At 42.4% G+C, this 18,500-nt stretch overlaps 1 protein-coding gene across 1 annotated transcript in view; it reads left to right on the plus strand.

Moving 5' to 3' along the window:
- LOC146174727 (sodium/iodide cotransporter-like) overlaps positions 1–18,500 on the plus strand; it is an 82,609-nt gene that overhangs the window by 56,020 nt on the left and 8,089 nt on the right. The window contains exons 8-10 of the mRNA XM_084585449.1: positions 1,971–2,100; positions 3,866–3,954; positions 13,901–14,010. Of these exons, the coding sequence (XP_084441575.1) occupies positions 1,971–2,100; positions 3,866–3,954; positions 13,901–14,010 (329 nt within the window). The remainder of the gene's footprint in view (positions 1–1,970; positions 2,101–3,865; positions 3,955–13,900; positions 14,011–18,500) is intronic.

Consider the following 18,500-nt stretch of genomic DNA (forward strand, 5'->3'; position numbering starts at 1 on the left):
TTGAAACAGCACTGCTGATTTATTCCCTCAAGTGGGCACTTGCGGCCTCCACCGCGTGGATTACGTACAGATTAAGTCTCTTCTTAAGAAAATCCAGTTTAAAATGACCTCGTAACTTGCAAAGGTCGTCTCGGTTCTGGCATTGTACCCTGGCAACAGCGCAGAGTTTTAGAAGCAGTTTTTATAGACAAAAGGCCACGATGGGATTCCCAGTGAAATACATATTTTAGTCCCCTACGGATTTGTGTTCTATTTTGGAGCGTTTAGGTACATGATCATTTTTCTAAGCGTTCCATTAAAACAAAAATGCCAAGGAAATGTTATAATTATTGAAAGACAGGCGGGTACTGGGTGCAACCGGCGATCGAAAGCGGCATCGCCTATGTGCAAATCGGAAGCCAGACCACAAGAACATCGCTTTTTGTTTCTGTATTGTCTGACCTGGCTTAAGTACAGAATGCTTCCGAATAGATAAAATAACGTAGTTGTCATGCCATTTCAACCGTGTCTAAGCGACGTTCATTTGAACCAATTTGTCCCACATACTTAACACAACAGCATCATCACAGTGTTGATGTCGCATGACTTTTCTTTATAATCTCCATAAACTTTCAGTAAACTGAACGGACACAAATCTTGCTGCCAAGTCACAATGACGAAATACAATCCTGCTACGCCAGATGCTATGACGACCTGACAAATAAGTTCAATTTCGAAGTATAAGTATTAAATAGGTTCGATTTCAACTGTTTAATACCGATTACGTCATTGACAGGGTCATCGCTTTGGTGTCCTTATTAGCCTCTATGGCATCGGCGACTTCGGCTTGGCAATGAATTGCTGCTCTCAATGAAGTTTAATTGAACTGCTATTTGCGGCTCGCTCCTTCACGTTTGCTGTGTGATACGTATTTTGTTACTGCGCAACGCTTAACACAGTAGCGTAGTGGACAATTTCCATCGTGAACACGAATGCTTCTGCTCGCGTACACAGCTGGCTGTGCGCCATGTTTTACCTTTCAGGCCGCGTAGCAGCCTGGAATCTCGAAGAATGTTTCTCTCGAAACCAGGGGATTGGATCTGATTAATCGCACAGCTGCCCTGCTTCTTCTGGCAATGACATAGAACTAGATAGCCAAACATTCGAACTGATCACATACTCGTGCAGCTTACGATGCAAGGAGCGGTATCGACGGTAACGGTATTCCGAGCCGGAAGGGAGCACGACAAGATTTAAGCACGGACTTGCAATATTATTCTCAAGAAGACACGCAGAGCTTTGTTTTTTAAACCTTTAGGCCATGGCTGCGCACAGCCATGTCCTTGAGACTCAACGAGCATTTATCCACCTACACAAGGCACAGAAAAAGCGCGAGTCAATGCAGAAAGCTGCTAGATACGCACGGCATCCTCGGATACGGCGCGTATCTAGCAGTTTTTTTTTTATTCTAGTTTCTAGCTTCAATTTACGTTATGTGCATTGTCTACCATAAGGGTCTCCTCGTTCTTTTTCTCCGTGAAAAGGCATTCACTCGTCAAAAAGTTTCACTTGCGGACCAGCTTGACTGTCGGTCGTTAATTGTTGAGCTGGCCGCCACAAGCACACAAGAAGGCACTGAACTAAAATCATCATCATGTTTAAGTTGTTGTTTGGGGTAACGTTACAGCGCCCAAGTCCATTAAAGTCTCTCACAAAATCAAGCTATTGCAATAATTGGCGCTAACACTTGTGCTATTTTCATGCTTAGGCACTTGAAAACGCTCATGACATAATTACTCACTAAGCTTGTCGGGCGTCCTTTCGTAGAGAAGCAAGCAGCAAAAAGGAATTGAGTAGAGGACATAGATAGAGTGTACCTTTTCTTTTTCTTGTGTCTAATGCTAACGACACCATGCACTTCTCTGTTCACAGTTCTTCTGATATAGACAGCGGTTCATCAAAAATAGAAATTATATTTTTTCATTTTCCAGTGTGGCGTTGGGGGGAATTTTTCTGGTGTCCTTTTTCTACGGCCTCATCGGAGTGACTGCACTGGCTGTAATCTACTGGTATCGGGACTGTGATCCACTCATTTCTGGTCTAATAACTCGTTACGATCAGGTCAGGAACGCTTACATTTTACAAGTGCTCTAGTAGGGTTTGCGGATTACAAGTGAATTTTAAGCTCCGCAAATTTCTGCTCCTGCTTTTGCACTCAGGAAGTTTTTGAATGATTGTCCCATGTTCTTTTATGCTACACATATTCTGTTGACTGTCCTCTGTGCACTTCGCAAGGCGTGGCGTTTTAGTGCTGTCACTTTGGCTCAAGAAATGGTAATCGTAGTCCGAGCACACAAGCAAGCATTAAGATTGGGGTGGAGGGCGAAACCGACCCAACAGTGCATTTTTCAATTTCACTGCAAGCATGATTCAGCATACCTAGAAAATATTCAAATACGCACCAGAAGCTATTAAAAATGGCGCCGAATATTTATTTGCGAGGCTTTGCCATTTCGCGGATGAGCTACAATTCTGTTAAACAACATACTACTTAAAATGAAAATTTAAGTTTAAAAGACTTATTTAACTAATTAGCAAACTAATTGTGGCAGTTTGACTTACCTGGTGTCGCTGTACCCCTAATACAACCACAGGGATAAAAGAAATCTAAAACCAGTCGTCTTAAACTTTTCTAAAGAACTCCCGGTAATATATGAGCGAATGGCACCTGCTAAAAATGATATTGATAAACATAAAAAAAGAAAAGTGATAAGGATAGTTACTGGGAGTATATAGGGATATATCAGTTGATGATAATAATATTGATAATTTCGTATAGTGATAGTTTTAGTTAATGACAGTGATGATAGCACGATGACGATAGTATTTAGTAATATATAGAGATAGTGGTAGTTAGTGGCAATGGTTTGATAGTTATGATAACGTGGTGATGAGGATGGCGATGGGGTTAGCGATAATTGATGGTGGCAGCTAATGATAGGGATGACGGTAATAGTGGTGATGACAATGACGGTTTTTAGTGATAGCTATGATGATAATATGGGCGCTGCTAGTTTGTGATAGCGATGGTAATAGTGGGTGATAGTAGTTGGCTTATGGAGTTTAGCATACAAATCGGCTCCCGCTATGAGACCGGTGATAGTAGTGATAGTGATGCTGATGAGAGCTGGTGATGCAGTGATAGTTATGATGATGAAAATGATCGTTGGTGGTAGCGTAACGTGGTAGCGTGGTAGCGTAACGTCGCAGACATAAACGCAATCTTGTCCTTTTTCACTGCCCTTTGTAGGTCACCGAAGCGTGGCCTTGTATAGAGCATCCGCCTCTTGTTCGGGAGGTACCAGGTTCGATCCCTAGTGCCACTGGGTACCCACCGGCTTTTCAATGGGTACAAGCTTTCCCCCGGCTTGGGGCTCGGCTATTTGGAGTGAAATGTTTGGGAAATTGGTCATAGGTCTCAAATAGTTGCTCCGATGTGGCTGTGATCCTATGATCAGTTCCGCCATCGGACAACAATAAGTCCGCCTTGTGCGACAAAGCCCATTATGAGGCCCTTTTTTATGTGGCTGGTAGTAACCTAGTCGGGAATAACTGGGTAATTAGCCTCGGGGACATACATCGGGACTGCACTCATCAAACCGGCTTTTTAATAGATATACCGGCATTGCCTCATTAAACCGGCTTTTTAAGACATATACCGCTACTGAACTCACGAAGTCAGTACATTTTTGCCAGCTTAACTTGATCCATTCGTTTATTAATCTAGCCAACAATATGCTTCCTTATCCACCTTCGTGCTTTTTTTGTAAGAACCTCAGTCAGTGCCGTTTTGCCATGCGATGTGATTTCCTTCTTTTTCTTTCAGATCGTCCCTTACTACATACACAAATATACGAAAGCCTTAGACGGAGTACGAGGCTTATTCTTGGCTGGAGTTGTAAGCGCATCAATAAGGTAACGAGGAGTGCCAAACAAAGACTCGCGGAAGTTACTGGGAAGCTAAGGTGTTATAAAATGTACTGATTTCAGTTCCTACATAAAAATAGCAGCAAGTATTAACATCAAGTTATTTGGTCCACCAAAAACGAAATCCGGCTGCCGAGGACACCTAATTATTCGAGAATAAGTTCTATTAGGGATGGTTACACATCAGCCGTATGCCTGCGGCGAGGTGCTAACGCACTCGGACTGGCTCACACCCACTCAGGGTGAGACAGCAACCATGTCTCAACGAAGTACTTTTTAAATGAAAAACCAACAACAGGAATCATATTGTCGTACCAACCAGCCCGGAATAATGCCGTTTTTCATTTAACAAGTACTTCGTTGAGACATGGTTGCTGTATATATATATATGTGTGTGTGTGTGTGTGTGTGTGTGTGTGTGTGTGTGTGTGTGTGTGTGTGTGTGTGTGTGTGTGTGTGTGTGTGTGTGTGTGTGTGTGTGTGTGTGTGTGTGTGTGTGTGTGTGTGTGTGTGTGGCCAACAGTCGGGGAGGCCGAGGAAAGCGTTGGGGATCGTATTTTTATGTCTTTTTTTTAATGTTTACTTGCATAATCACAGAACTTATTATTGTAATCTGATTAGGGGAAAGATAATTAAACACAAAGTAGAAGAAAAAACAACGTGTAGATGGTGGGAACCGAACCCACGACCTCCGAATATCGCGTCTGGTGCTCTTCCAACTGAGCTACATCGCCCGCTGTCCCCCCTGCTACTTTCTTGGGTATTTATGCTGTCTATATACGAACCTTGGATGGATGGAATATAGGAGCGTCCTTTTTGAAACGGGATGGTAGCAGTAGCTATCATGCTCATTTTTCTCCCTATATCTTATTATTGATTTAGAATAGTTAACTAAACCATCATTCTATTTATTAAATTTTTGTTCCTACATTACTAACATTATGTCACTTCTCTGCTTTTAAGCCACCAATCTTCTAGTCGTTTCTTGCTAGTTTCCACCGCCGCCTTATTCCCCCGGCCACTGTTATCTCTAAACCCCAGAGCTTCAGGAACAGTGACTGCGCCTGCATCAACTTCCGGATCGATACCTTTACATTCGAGTATAATATGGTCAATTGTTTCACTGCAGTTACCACATACAGCACCATGCGTCATCTCCATTGTTAAATTTCTTTTTGTAGCTGCGTGTTCTAAGGCACCTTGATCTAGCTTCAAAAAGTAGGGCACTGCCTCTTGAGTTATCAAAAAAATCTTCCTTCCTGATCTGCATTTTCCACTTTCGGTATGATTCAACACTCTGTTTCTTTTTCATCGAATTTATCCAATTTTTACCTTCTGTGTTTTTCACCTGTTGCTTAATGCTCTATATTTCTCCGTCCTTGTCACTAGCATACTTATTGGTTAGTTTCCTAGTTCTTTTACTCCATTGTGAGTCAACGCTTTTTAAGTACATGTATTTAAATACTTTAGCTGCCCATCTGTTACTCTCCAATTCCTTCAGGCGTTCCTCATATATTATTTTACTCTGAGCATCCCGTACTTCAAATGATGTTCAGCCCATATCTCCCCGTACCGCCTGATTTGTGGGTTTGCCGTGGGCACCTAGTACTAATCGTCCAACGGCTCTCTGATTTATTTGTAATGTCGACTGTGCCTCTGATTTTAGGCACAAAACCGCATTTCCGAAAGTAAGTCCGGGCACTATAATTCCTTTCCAAATACCCCTCAAAACCTCATACCTATTGTATCCCCACAATGCATTATGCTTCATTATCCCGGCATTTCTTCGCCCTTTGGCCTTAAGTGATTGCTCATGCTTTCCAATGTATACCAATCCTTCGTTTACCCATACCCCCAGATATTTATATTCTGCTACTCTAGGTATTTCATGACCTTGCATTTTAAGACCCTGATCAGTTGAGGCGTTGAAAATCACCAGACCCGACTTAACTGCCCTGAAACTGAAGCCTAGAGCGTCCCCTTCGTCTCCGCAATACTTAACTAGAATTTGCAATTCTTCCAGACTCTCAGCTAGCAGCACAATATCGTCTGCATACATCAAACCGGGGAGGCGCTGCTTTACCGCCTATCCCCCTAATCTATATGACAGGTTAAAACCTAGGTTACTGTCATGTATCCTCCGTTCCAGATTTATCGTATAAAGCATGAACAGCAGCGGTGATAGAGGACAGCCTTGTCTTAATCCTTTGCATACTTTGACATCTTCCGTACTTCTTATCCCTTCCCACGTAATTTCTACTTTGTAATCCCGGTATATTTCCTGTAGGAACTGTATCTCATAACCGATACCTTCTTCTTTTAATATGTTCCAAAGGAGTTTTCTGCTTACGTTGTCGTTCGCCCCGTTTATGTCCAGGAAGGCCAAATACAAAAGTCTATTTTCAGCTCTAGATATTTCGATGCATTGGGTAAGCACGAACTGGCTATCATCTAAGAGCCTAAAATTTCTAAAGCCGTTCTGAAGTTCTCCGAGTATCTTGTTACTTTCAACCCATGCTTGCACCTTTAATTTCACCGCCTGCATGGCTAACCTGTACATAACAGATGTTATGGTAATCGGCCTGTAGGATTTTATGTGCACCCTGTCTCCTTTCCCTTTATAAATCAAATTCATTTTACTCTGCCGCCAGCTGTCCGGAATTGCTTATTCGTTATGACTGTTTCCAGAGCTTTTAACAACGTTTCCTTACTTTTCGGACCGAGTTCATTAATCAGCTTGATCGGAATTCCATCTATTCCTGTAGATGTGTTTTTAGGAATATTTTTTTTCTGCCTTTTTCCAGTTTAGATTGGTCAGTTCTAAGCTGCTTTGTATTCTGCTATCTAATGTTGCTTCCTGATTTGCGGAGATTACCCTATCGTCGCTCTTAAATGACTCAGCTATAATTGATGTAATGTTGTTCACTGCGCTGTCTTCCTTTAAACAATTTCCCTCGTTATCTTGAATCCGATCCTGCTTTTTTTTATTGTTCTTCCTTAGCCAGCTTATATGGTTCCAGAATTTTCTTGCTTCGCCTCTAGAGGCATCGTGTATGTCAGCCATCAAGCGATCGGTGGACTGCCTTATTTTAGTATATAAGCCCGACAGCCCGACTAGCCCGACAACACGCTCTTCTGCCTTATTTTACTTTGGACGAGGGCCTGCACCTCAAGTTTCTTTTGTCGGTATGATTCATACTTTTGGTCGATTTCCTCCTGAGATACCTGTGCTTTCTTTGCAATTCGGTGTTCCCTTGAAGCAGCCCGTCGTTGTTCAATAGCTTCCCTGATTTCCTTATTCCACCAGCTCCGTGGCTTCCGCTTTTCATTCCAGCGGTTTGCTACTTTAACCTCCTGAATTTTCCTCCTTATGAGTCGTTCTACCTGTTCATAATCCCAGTCTTCCATGGGGATTTTCTCTATTGCTTCCTCTATGTCTGCTGCTATCTGCGCTGTTTGATCGTCGTTTAATTTTGCGTTTACGTTTTGTCTAAGTTCCATTTCTCTTTTCATGAAGGGCCCCATCTGCAGACTAATACGTTTATGATCACTTGCCAGACTACACTCCCCTTCTTCGTCTATTGCCATTCTTCTGACCTTGCTATAAATTTCCTGCGACATTAGACAATAATCAATGGTCGTCTGCCTGTTGCGGAATTCCCTCGTGATTTGGCCTTCACCATTTTGTTTCTCTATTTACTATAACTAGATCGTGTCGCTCACAGAAATCAAGCATTAACTTTCCGTTACAATCCGTGTATCCATCCAGATCGTCGATGTGGCCGTTCATGTCCCCCAGTAGAATAATATTGGCCCCGTTTCCAAACTGGCTTATATCGTCACTGAGACATTCAACAAGATCCTTGTTTTCTTGCCTGCATTGATGTCCTGTTCCTAAATAAACTACCCCTAGCCATTTCCTTATGCTGGCAATTGTTCCTGAAACCCACATATGTTCTTTACAAGATGATTTAATTCTTTGCCAATTTGTTCCCTGGTGTATCAACGTACCTACCCCTCCTCCCTTTTCTTCCGTTCTCGTTCTGTTGCACCCTACCCAGACGTAGCCTTCTATAAACGGCGGATCTTCTAGATCCCTGAGATGAGCATCGCAAAGAGCGTACACACTTATTTTGTCATCCTTCAACTGCTGGTCTATCTCTAGCCTTTTCGCTCTTTTTCTACCTCTTTGCATGTTTATGTAGCTGATCCATGTGTTAAATTTCTTTTTTGTACTTTTCCTTCTCGACCTACTCCTTGCCATTTTCGGAGGCTCAGCCTCCGTTATTACACTTTCTTCTGCTTCACTTCTAACTATCTCTGTGCACGGAGTCCTCGCGGTCCCCCTAAAAAAGCTACAGCCCTGCCTGCCAGGCGCCAGCCGATCTCTGCTCCCACCTTTCTATTAAAATGAATGCCATCTCACTGAAAAGCCCTACCAAAACCGGCTTTATGCACCTCCCTGTTTACCTCAACCACTTCTAAAAGCTTGTTCAGGAGAGAGAGCGTTCCTCCTTGAGAGTGTTCACCAGCGCCACCCTCAACCATAGCGGCGCACGTGGAACGTCCTTTGTTACCGCCAGCGTCACGTAGAACGTGATCAAGAGCGAGGGCGACAGCTGTGCTAGAACCCTCTTACGCTACTTATGGATTCAAGACTGCCAGAACCGAGACCCCCGTAAGCTACAAGCAGATCAATTAAGGGAAATGAGGTTGCTGGTTATAATACATGAAGGAAAGAAGCCAACAGTCGGCGAGGCCGAGGAAAGCGTTGGGGATGGTACTTTTATGTCTTTTTAATATATATATATATATATATATATATATATATATATATATAGGATAAGTAAATAGACGTACTTGGTTGCTAGAGGTTACATAAAAGTGAAAAATTGCTTCATACTGTTTCCAAGTTTATTTGTAGTCGACGTTTCGGCAGGAGCCCTGCCTTTCTCAAGACCTTCAGGAAATGGTAGAAGCGTTGCTAGCAGCCATTGAAGAAACTTAGGATAAGTAAATAGACGTACTTGGTTGCTAGAGGTTACATAAAAGTGAAAAATTGCTTCATACTGTTTCCAAGTTTATTTGTAGTCGACGTTTCGGCAGGAGCCCTGCCTTTCTCAAGGCAGGGCTCCTGCCGAAACGTCGACTACAAATAAACTTGGAAACAGTATGAAGCAATTTTTCACTTTTATATATATATATATATATATATATATATATATATATATATATATGTTTGCGTGAGGAGAGAGGAAGCGGAAGGAAGGAGAGAGGCTGAAAGGACTGTGCGCATTGCGCAACGCTGTGCAACAAAGCAAGATACAAAGGATAAGGTCATTTAGAAAGCCGTCGACAGAATCACCGGTAAACCCAAATACTGAGGCATACGTTATATTACTCCGAACGTGAATTGACGAACCCGGCCGATAATATATGGAAAGAATGTGGACGTAACTGCTACAAAAAACCAAGCGGCAAAAGCTAGACGCTGGAAGGACTGGACGCCACGTCAAACAAGAATAGCAAAAACCAAACTAAGGCGCCAAAAAAATAAAAAAAAAACGCAGCACAGCTAACAGGGTAACTGTGAAGATGAGCAAGAGGATAATAAAAGGAAAGGACGTCCCCTGCTTCAATTTTTGTCCGAAGCCAAGTAAACCGATAAAAACGACAACAACAAAGTTAAACAAGACTAGGAAACTAAAATTTGCTTTCCCACCTAGTCACGTGGTCAACGCTCATTAAGCCTCACCAGAGTGTCGACATTTCGAAACACTTCGCTAAGGTGTCTTTCGGCTAGAGCTTAGACGCGCAAGTGGATTAGCTTCTGCCAAAGTGATCGACATTTCTGGAGCCTACCACTGCGGAGTCTCTCGAGATCAATCGCCAAGTGAATCATAATAGTTCAATATAAGCTTGGCAGGTGCAGTGCGAAGAGGTCGCTTTCGGGAGCCCTCCTTTCTCACATCCATGCTCTGAAATGATGCTTTCATTGCATGGCGTTAAATACTTATGCCGTGCGAGAAAATAGAACTTATGTATCTTCGTTTTGTTTTCGTGCGCTAAAGCGCATGGGTGCATAAGCGCTATTCGCCAAATAGACCTGTTGCAATTTCAAGCTGGCCCTGTTCTCTTCTACCAATGCGCTCCTGTATCTTAATGAATATGTACCAATACACCCAGGTACATGTACATCTCAGTTCACGTGCTTTTAGTTTCACAGCTCGCTCTTACCTTTGAGTAAATGGCCGCATTTTAATTTGTACCCCCCACCCCACCAAAAAAACTGATATTTCAGCGTTGTCTGGACAGCACAGCTTGTCTGTCAACAACACGGAAGAAACTGTTTTGTTTTGTTTTTCTTGAACCTGAGATGTTACCTCACATTACTAACAAAAATATTACATTAAAATATTACATATTACATATACGGGGCCTATATTTGCTCAGATTGCGCGTCTCCCTAGTTGAGCATGCGCTGAACTCTAACTAATTAAATAGGGCCTAAAAATGAGCTAGTGGACGGCTGAGTCAAGAATAAATAATCCAATATTGAGAGTAGATTTGAGGAATAATTATCCGGGTTAAACCATATTGGAGCGATGATATTGCTTGAAAGCACTGACGGAATTACCCTTGCCGGGACAGGCGGACTGTGACATATCGACGTGGTGGCCGAATAGAGAATCGGACAAAGCAAATGTCTCTGCTCGGCTCCGATATTCATGTGATGGCTTTCGCAATATAAAAAATGACGGCTTGGCATCAAAACAATCAGTCAGATGCAGATTAAAAAAAAAAACAAAAAAAAAAAACGAGATAGTGAATCGAAGCAGGGTTTGGTGAAGCCGACGGTCATCACACGAGTGATTCTATAATTACACTATGGTGCGGTACTAAGAGGGGAGGTTTTGACGTTAAAAAGCTACATGGTTTCTCTTTGAAAGTGAGCCGTTTATAATGTTGAAGCAATGGCCAGTGAGCCGACTCTCTGCTGCCGCCGCGCGGAGTGGCGTGAAAGTAGTCGTCACCTCCGAGGACAATCTGGGGTGCGTACTGCCGATAGAAAAGGCGATCGGCACCGAGAAAAATTCTAACGGACGATCTTTTTGTGCTTGTAGGTGACATTAGAATGGAAGCGGTGCATCACCATATCGTAGAAGAGGTGATCAACTTGCACCCGCAGCTCGCTTTCAAATCAGAAGGGAAAAGGACAAAGAGAAATGCTCGCATTTACTTTGCCTTTCTCGCCCGCACACTTTAAGCTTGGTAGAACACATATATCTCGACCATTGGAATGAACTGAGTTGACCACCAGGCTGACGTTATTCATAGTGAAAACACAGAAAAAGTCGCGAGGCATCACACTAAATTTATCCTTTTTTAAATGTTGTTCTGAGCGGTATGAACAGTACAGAACAACACAGTACAGAGCGCCGCAAGCGTGCCGGAAATTAATGTTCTGTTCAAGCTTGCTTTGTAATGTATGCTTTTTATTTTAAGGCGAAAGCTTTATACGCACCCCGCTATCAACCGGTATTGTCCACAGTATGAGGGACTAAGTCTCAGATGACGTCAAGTGGGTGCATGACTTCTTGATAACGGCCATGTGTCGCTAGGTGTATACATGCTTTTAAAGTTGCACCTCGGCCTGTTTTACTCATGCGAAGCGCATCTGAAGTCACAACCTTTATTTTTCGTTTTTATGTCATCATATCGTTTTTGGTGATATTACGCATTTATGAGTCTTAATTACACCTTCCTAGTCTAATTCGAAGAAAACCCGGAGGTTCTAAGCCCATTTTGACGTTTTTTTCATGCTGTTTTGACGTCAGCGTTATTTGCACGTCTCAGTGGCTATATCGACGTCCGCACTATTTCGACGCGAACTTGCCGTTTTTGGCTCTATTTAAATAACTAATTACTCTACACTTATCAAACTTTGGTTCTAAGAGTGGTTTTTTTCCTTCTCTATCTGATACAATCATTGTTCTACTCCTATATTTATAAGCTCTAGTACTAAAAGGGGTGGAGAGGTTTTGTCATTGCACACTTTCTGCACGTACACTCATGGGTCTAGAAATGCTTTCGCCTTGATAAAAGCATACTTTCGCTGCTACTGCACCGTTCGGCAGTTTGGCACGATGAATGGCGTTGCATTGCTTTGAGCCTGCCGACATTCCTGAAGAGGCGCATCGCCACGATCTCTTGTCACGATCCCAGATTTTGCCTGTAGATAGCACTGCAATCGACTTCGTTGACGGCTCTAGCCCTTACCTCAGAACCAGCAGCAGGCAGTAGCGATTGTGAAAACGATACCTCAATGCATTTGTACGGTCCACTGATATCATTGCCTATATACGATACCTATCCCGTGGAGCAAGTTTTATGAAAGGCACACAAGCCGTTTTCTCAGAAAGGGACACTAAAGACACCCAAATATGCTATCAAAATCTAATAAACGGCATGTGGTGACACTGTCGCCCCATATCCGGCAGCAAAAACTAGAATTATTACTGAGATATTGCAATAAGAAGTCGAGGTTCTTTTCGTTCCCGCCGGTCGAATTCAAACTGTTCTCTCCTACTACGTATGGTAGGATGACTTATACTAAGACTCAAGAGGAGACTCTGTGATTGCTGGCGCGCGGAGAGGAAGGTGAGCCGGCGCGGCCCGCTGCGTCGTCCGGTTAGCATCCCTCAGGGGCCAAGATGGCAATTCACTACGGTATTTTTCCTTCACTGTCCAATATATACCGGAAAGTGATGGTTCAGAACAGTAAACGAGGCTGAATGTTAGAGACTTGAAAGCCTGTCGTCAACATATGCGACAACACTCGAAGAAACGTCTAAATATATCAGTGCATAGACCGTGTCTCCAACAAAATGCGTTACATCATGGGAATGAATATCTGATGAAAGGAGCATATATATATATATATATATATATATATATATATATATATATATATATATATATATATATATATATATATATATATATATATATATATATATATATATATATATATATATATATATATATATATATATATATATATGTATGTATGTATATGAGCCAACAGCCTACGAGTCCAAAGCAAGCGCTGGGGCTTTTTTTTAAATGTGTAGTTGTTGGTATTGACAGGAATTAGTCTTATAATGATTTTAGGGATAGAGAATATTAAATGCAAATAGGGAAAGGAAACCAACGCGCCGATGGTGGGAGTCGAACCCACGACCCTCGAATATCGCGTTCAATGGAGCTACATCGACGGCTGTCCAACCTTTCGTTTTGTTGGCTTGTCTGCTTATATATATATATATATATATATATATATATATATATATATATATATATATATATATATATATATATATATATATAGGCGTTTTTCATTCAATTACTACTTTCTTAAACAATTTGCCTATAGTGCCATGCCTTCAGCTCCTGGGGATCGCCCAATCACATTATAACTTTGTTTCGAATGCTCCTTTTGCTGGCTTTCGAATTGCACTATAGACTGAAATAGGTAACTTATTAAGTACAAGTGCATAAAAATATTTCGACCGAGTAGTAACACGGATATGAGAGAGAGTAATGGCCTCTACAAGCGAAAAGCAAGTTTCTTACGTTTCAACAGTGCGATCTTGTTTAAAAATGTTCGTACTTCAATCTGGTTGATTGCAGTGTTTTAATAAATGATATCTGCCTGAAAATAGACTATCCAGTATTTTAAATAAGCATCCGTGCACCAAACCTGAGGGCATTTTCAGTATCCACGCCAACCTCAAGTCTCTAGTTTTCTGCATTGCAAATTCAGTAGCCACATTCTGCGAAACACCATAGAACTGAAGGAAGTGGGTGAAATGCAGGCACAGTGTTGGTAAACCATAACCTAATAAAGTCTTTTTTTTTTGTTTACTTTCAGCACAATATCATCCATAGTAAATTCCCATGCGGCTGTCTTGTACGTCGACATAGTATCACCAAACTTTCGTGTTCCGGAAAAAAGATCTGCCTTGCTGATCGCTTGTTTAGGTGAGCTCTCGTTTACATCTTTTTTCAAGGTGTATTTTTCGAGCTTGCTAACATAATATTTTCGGGCTATAAGGGTGTAACCAGAACGGCAGGTTTAGCACACCTACTGATATCAAGCAGGCAATAGATGCATGTATTGATGCGTGGTTTTGATGATGAGTGCTGGTACTAAATGGATTAAAGACAAGTGGAATAAAAAAAATAAAGTCCAGCTTTTCAGAAAATCGTTGCGGTGAGGGAGAGAGAGATAATAGAATGGATACAACAATGAACGGTGCTTGAGACCGTCACTATGCCGAAGGTCACACTCGGCACTTCATGTTTTGTGTGTGATGTGTTAAGAACGTGCTTGTTTTGCTGCAAACGTATTTACTGAAACCAGAGTGGTTCAGTAAAACATATTTATGTATGACGAATTAGACGTTAGCTGCAGTTTTCGCTCAGCTGCATCCATAATCTGCAAGAGCCGTGATGATAACTGAGAACCACGATAAGGAGGAAGAAAAAGCTATACTTGTAAACTTCACGCCCTACATCTGCAGACATGCCGCGCGACGGCAAGACCAGTCTGTGGTGCTCCACTCTCCCAACTCGGTCTGCAAACGCACCAACTATGTGTCAGTAAAGTTGGTTAGGCCTGTAAAAATTAAGTATGCATAAAAGATGCTGGAAGAGGAAGGCATTTCACCAGCTCGCACGGCATTAGTTAATGCTTGGGCAATGGTTGTCATATTTTGTCTCTCGACCATTCAAAAGAGAGACTTGGTCAGTAGCTTACGGATAGCGTTCCCGATGGCATTTTTTTGCCGATTTGAGCTTCATTATATATATTACGATAGAAAGGACGTGAGAGGCGGTGGAGTCGATGGTGCTCTGTTCAAAATAATGGGATAATTATCTTGTCCATCTGGTATGATTGTGATGTTTATTTATGCGCATAAGGCTGTGGTGCTGACTTACACACCAGTGTTTTTTACCGCTTCGCAAATATACGCAGTGTTTTTTGGTAAAATAGCTTTTCCTTCTCCTTTCTTTAAGAAGTATTTAAAGGGCTTCCAAATTATGTATTTTACATATTTGGGACTTTAATTATCAACATATTATTCCAGCAACCATATGTACGTGCCGGCAGTGAAAACAAATCGAACACGTGTCTGTAGTGGTGCTTACCTTTCTATTATCCTTACTCATTCGGCAATCCGCACTAATTACAGCGATGTGCTCGAGCGTACTCAATTTAATCTTTCCTGATATCCCTGACAGTTGAGTGTCTAATAGTCATTTAGACGGTTCGAACATGACGGCATTACTAGAAACATCATCGCCTATGTTGTAGTATGAAGGTTATTAAACAAAATGTTATGCTTTAGTACAGCTCACTTTATTGAAAAGAACGCTAATTTATCCATTTTTTTTTCAAACCAGTTTCTCAATGGGATTCTTCCGCTCAGTTGAAAACATTAGCTGGGATTAAGCTTTAGTTAAACCCGGTAGGTTTTCTTCTTCTGCGACGCGGTGTGGCTACCGACCGGGAATACCCGACGACTTGAAAAGGGGTCCCACCTGTGCTCGCTCTAAAAGCGAACGTGGCTACCGGCCGGGTTTGCGCGACGGGCTGAAACCTGGGTAGTATCGAGTAAAAAAACTGACACATGTTCAGAAATCTGTTTACTGACGTCATTAGTGGATATTTAGTTATGGACCATAACAAGGAGATGCAGTGGTGCTACACCGTGGTTTAACCAAAAACTGCTGCTCCTAAACAACAAGAAAGCGATTGCAGAGGCTAGCCTACTGATCCAACCTCTCGTCTTAAGTACAGCAGTGCATCGAGAAATGCTAGATGTTACGTAAATCCACTCGTCGTCACGTAAGATATTAAACTGACTACGGATAAATCAGTGGCGAGCTCTAAGTTTAGGTTAGCTGCCTCCAAAATTTGGCGTACTTCACATTCTTCGCGCATGCGAAGCGACGTGCACCTTGCGTCAGCAGCTGTCTCCTGCGCATGTTCATTTCATTACGTTTGATTATATAAGTTACATATTTACACTGCAATTTGATCATCAGTGCCATTTACTTCCTTCTCCATGTCCCAAAGCAACAAAATAAATACTTTGCTCCTCTGCTCTGAGGCTGTACCAGGCGCAGTTTTCAAGAAAAAATGTCCGCATACCAATTATACGCTTAGCGTCACAGAAGTTGTTCGAAACGAGCAAGCATTTGTTGTGGTCAGGCATAAAAAGCTTCATATGGGCGACTACCGTTTCGAGAACTTTACACAGGTTGCCACTCAGTCCATCATCTTTATTCTGTAGGGTCACTGACCACTTGTCAAAATAGAGGGTTGACGTTTCGGAACACCTACGGGTTCCTTGTTCACAATGAAGAACCGGCCGGTTCTTCATTGTGAATAAGGAACCCGTAGGGATTCCGAAACGTCAACCATCTATTTTGACAGGGGGTCAGTGACCCTACAGAATAAATATGCTACTACCTGACCAGACGGCGTTCCGTCAAACTTTGGATTACATCAGTCCATCATCATCAGCACGTTACATAGGCGACAAGGTTCTTGCCTGTTTACGTGACAAAAGGGGCAGAAAGAGGTATAATTTTGACGAGGAGTCCTGCCTAAAGCACGGGGTTGGCGCGCTTTCATGTTTTGTGATTACTCCATGCGTAAAAGCTTGAAAAGAGGCATTTCATTGAGTGAAAATATAAATGTTGCTAATCTTAACTGTTCAACAACTGCTTACCCGCCTGAACTGCGATGCCGTAAATGAACTGTGGCCGTATGTGGCGTGTTTAGAAATACGTGATGCAAAAGCGCACCCACACAGCGATCCCTCTGGCCCATGCTTGCCATTTCCTTGCAATATTTATCTTAACCTTTATCCTTATATGCTATGCTAGAGTTTCTGAAGTGGATGCCTTCTTCAAACTGCTGATGTGATTAGCCTTGCGAATTCTGTGGACAATTGCTGCAACGTAGCGACGCTTAAGTAAAAATTAAGGCCTATAATTGAGCGGCATATCGGCGACCGGGCAGTTCTACGTCGCCACGCGCACAATTGTCCGCAACAGTCTTCTACCGTGTGAAGCCCATAGAAGACAGAAAGCATTCTTTCTTCATTATTGGTTTACACGCGGGTAAACAAAGTACTGCAGCAAGCCGTCTAACACTCATGCGTTATTGAGGGAAGCGAGTGAGACACAGATTTTCGCGCTGCATCCTAAACATCTAATATTCAATATCCCGGCACACACTACATTGGAAACATAGTCGATACGATGCAGGTCCTCGGTTATGCATCTTTATTGCTATTGAGAGTACAGGTTGTGCACTGGAATGACTGAGCACCTCTTCTCAAACGATTCATTTAACCTGAGGGGCGGATTCTGATACCGCACTAATGGCGAGGCTATCCGTCACCTTGCTGTCTAGGACACTTGTATGTGAGGGCTACAATTGCAAACATATAGGGAAGCCTCTGCTATGCAAGATTATGAACCAAGTGCAGAAAACTACGAGACAGGGTATGGGTAGGAAACCCACTCTGTAACTTTTAAAGCGTGCTTTTGAGTCTTCCAGAATGACAATTTCAACCGGACAAGGCCTTAGCTCCCGTAACACCAAATCAAGGGCAATGCCTTCAACTAGCGTGAGGAACACGGCTTCCGTAAGGCGTGTTCAAAATTTGAAGATTAAACGCTTCGGAGCTAGCGCCGCTCGCCGTTTACACACAATCAGCACTGATACCTGACGAGCATAGTCGGCTTAGAATTGTTCACGTATTACCGATCGAGTGTCCGTCAAAATAGAGCAGCGCCTAACGCAAACGTGAGGAATTGTCAACGTAAAGTCGCAATTCCCAAATTAACATGTTGGTATGAACCACCATCAATCAGGTGATAGAAAAATGCTCGGAATATAACCAGCCCTTATACATAGCATTCATTGATTACGAAAAAACATTTGACTCAGTTGAAACCTCGGCGGTGATGCAGGCATTGCGAAATCAGGGGGTAGACGAGCCGTACGTGAAAGTGCTGGAAGATATATATAGTGGCTGCACAGCAACCATAGTTCTGCATAAAGAAAGTAACAAAATTCCCACAAAGAAAGGTGTTAGGCAAGGAGACACAATCTCTCCAGTACTATTCACAGCTTGCTTAGAGGAAGTATTCAGACTTGGAATGGGAGCAGTTAGGGATAGGGGTAGATGGAGAATACCTCAGTAATCTGCGATTTGCTTATGACATTGCCTTGCTAAGCAACTCGGGGGATGAACTGCAAATAATGATTGATGACCTAGACAGAAAAAGTAGAAAGGTAGGCTTTAAAATCAATATGCAGAAGACTAAGGTAATGTTCAACAGCCTCGGGAAGGAATAGCGGTTTACATTAGGTAGCAAAATACTGGAAATAGTAGGCGAATATGTCTACTTAGGACAGGTAGTAACCGCAGATCCGGACCATGAAAAGG

This window comes from Amblyomma maculatum, chromosome 11, assembly GCF_055883805.1.
Source record: "Amblyomma maculatum isolate TAMU_Amacu chromosome 11, ASM5588380v1, whole genome shotgun sequence".
In the NCBI taxonomy this organism is placed as follows: domain Eukaryota; kingdom Metazoa; phylum Arthropoda; class Arachnida; order Ixodida; family Ixodidae; genus Amblyomma; species Amblyomma maculatum.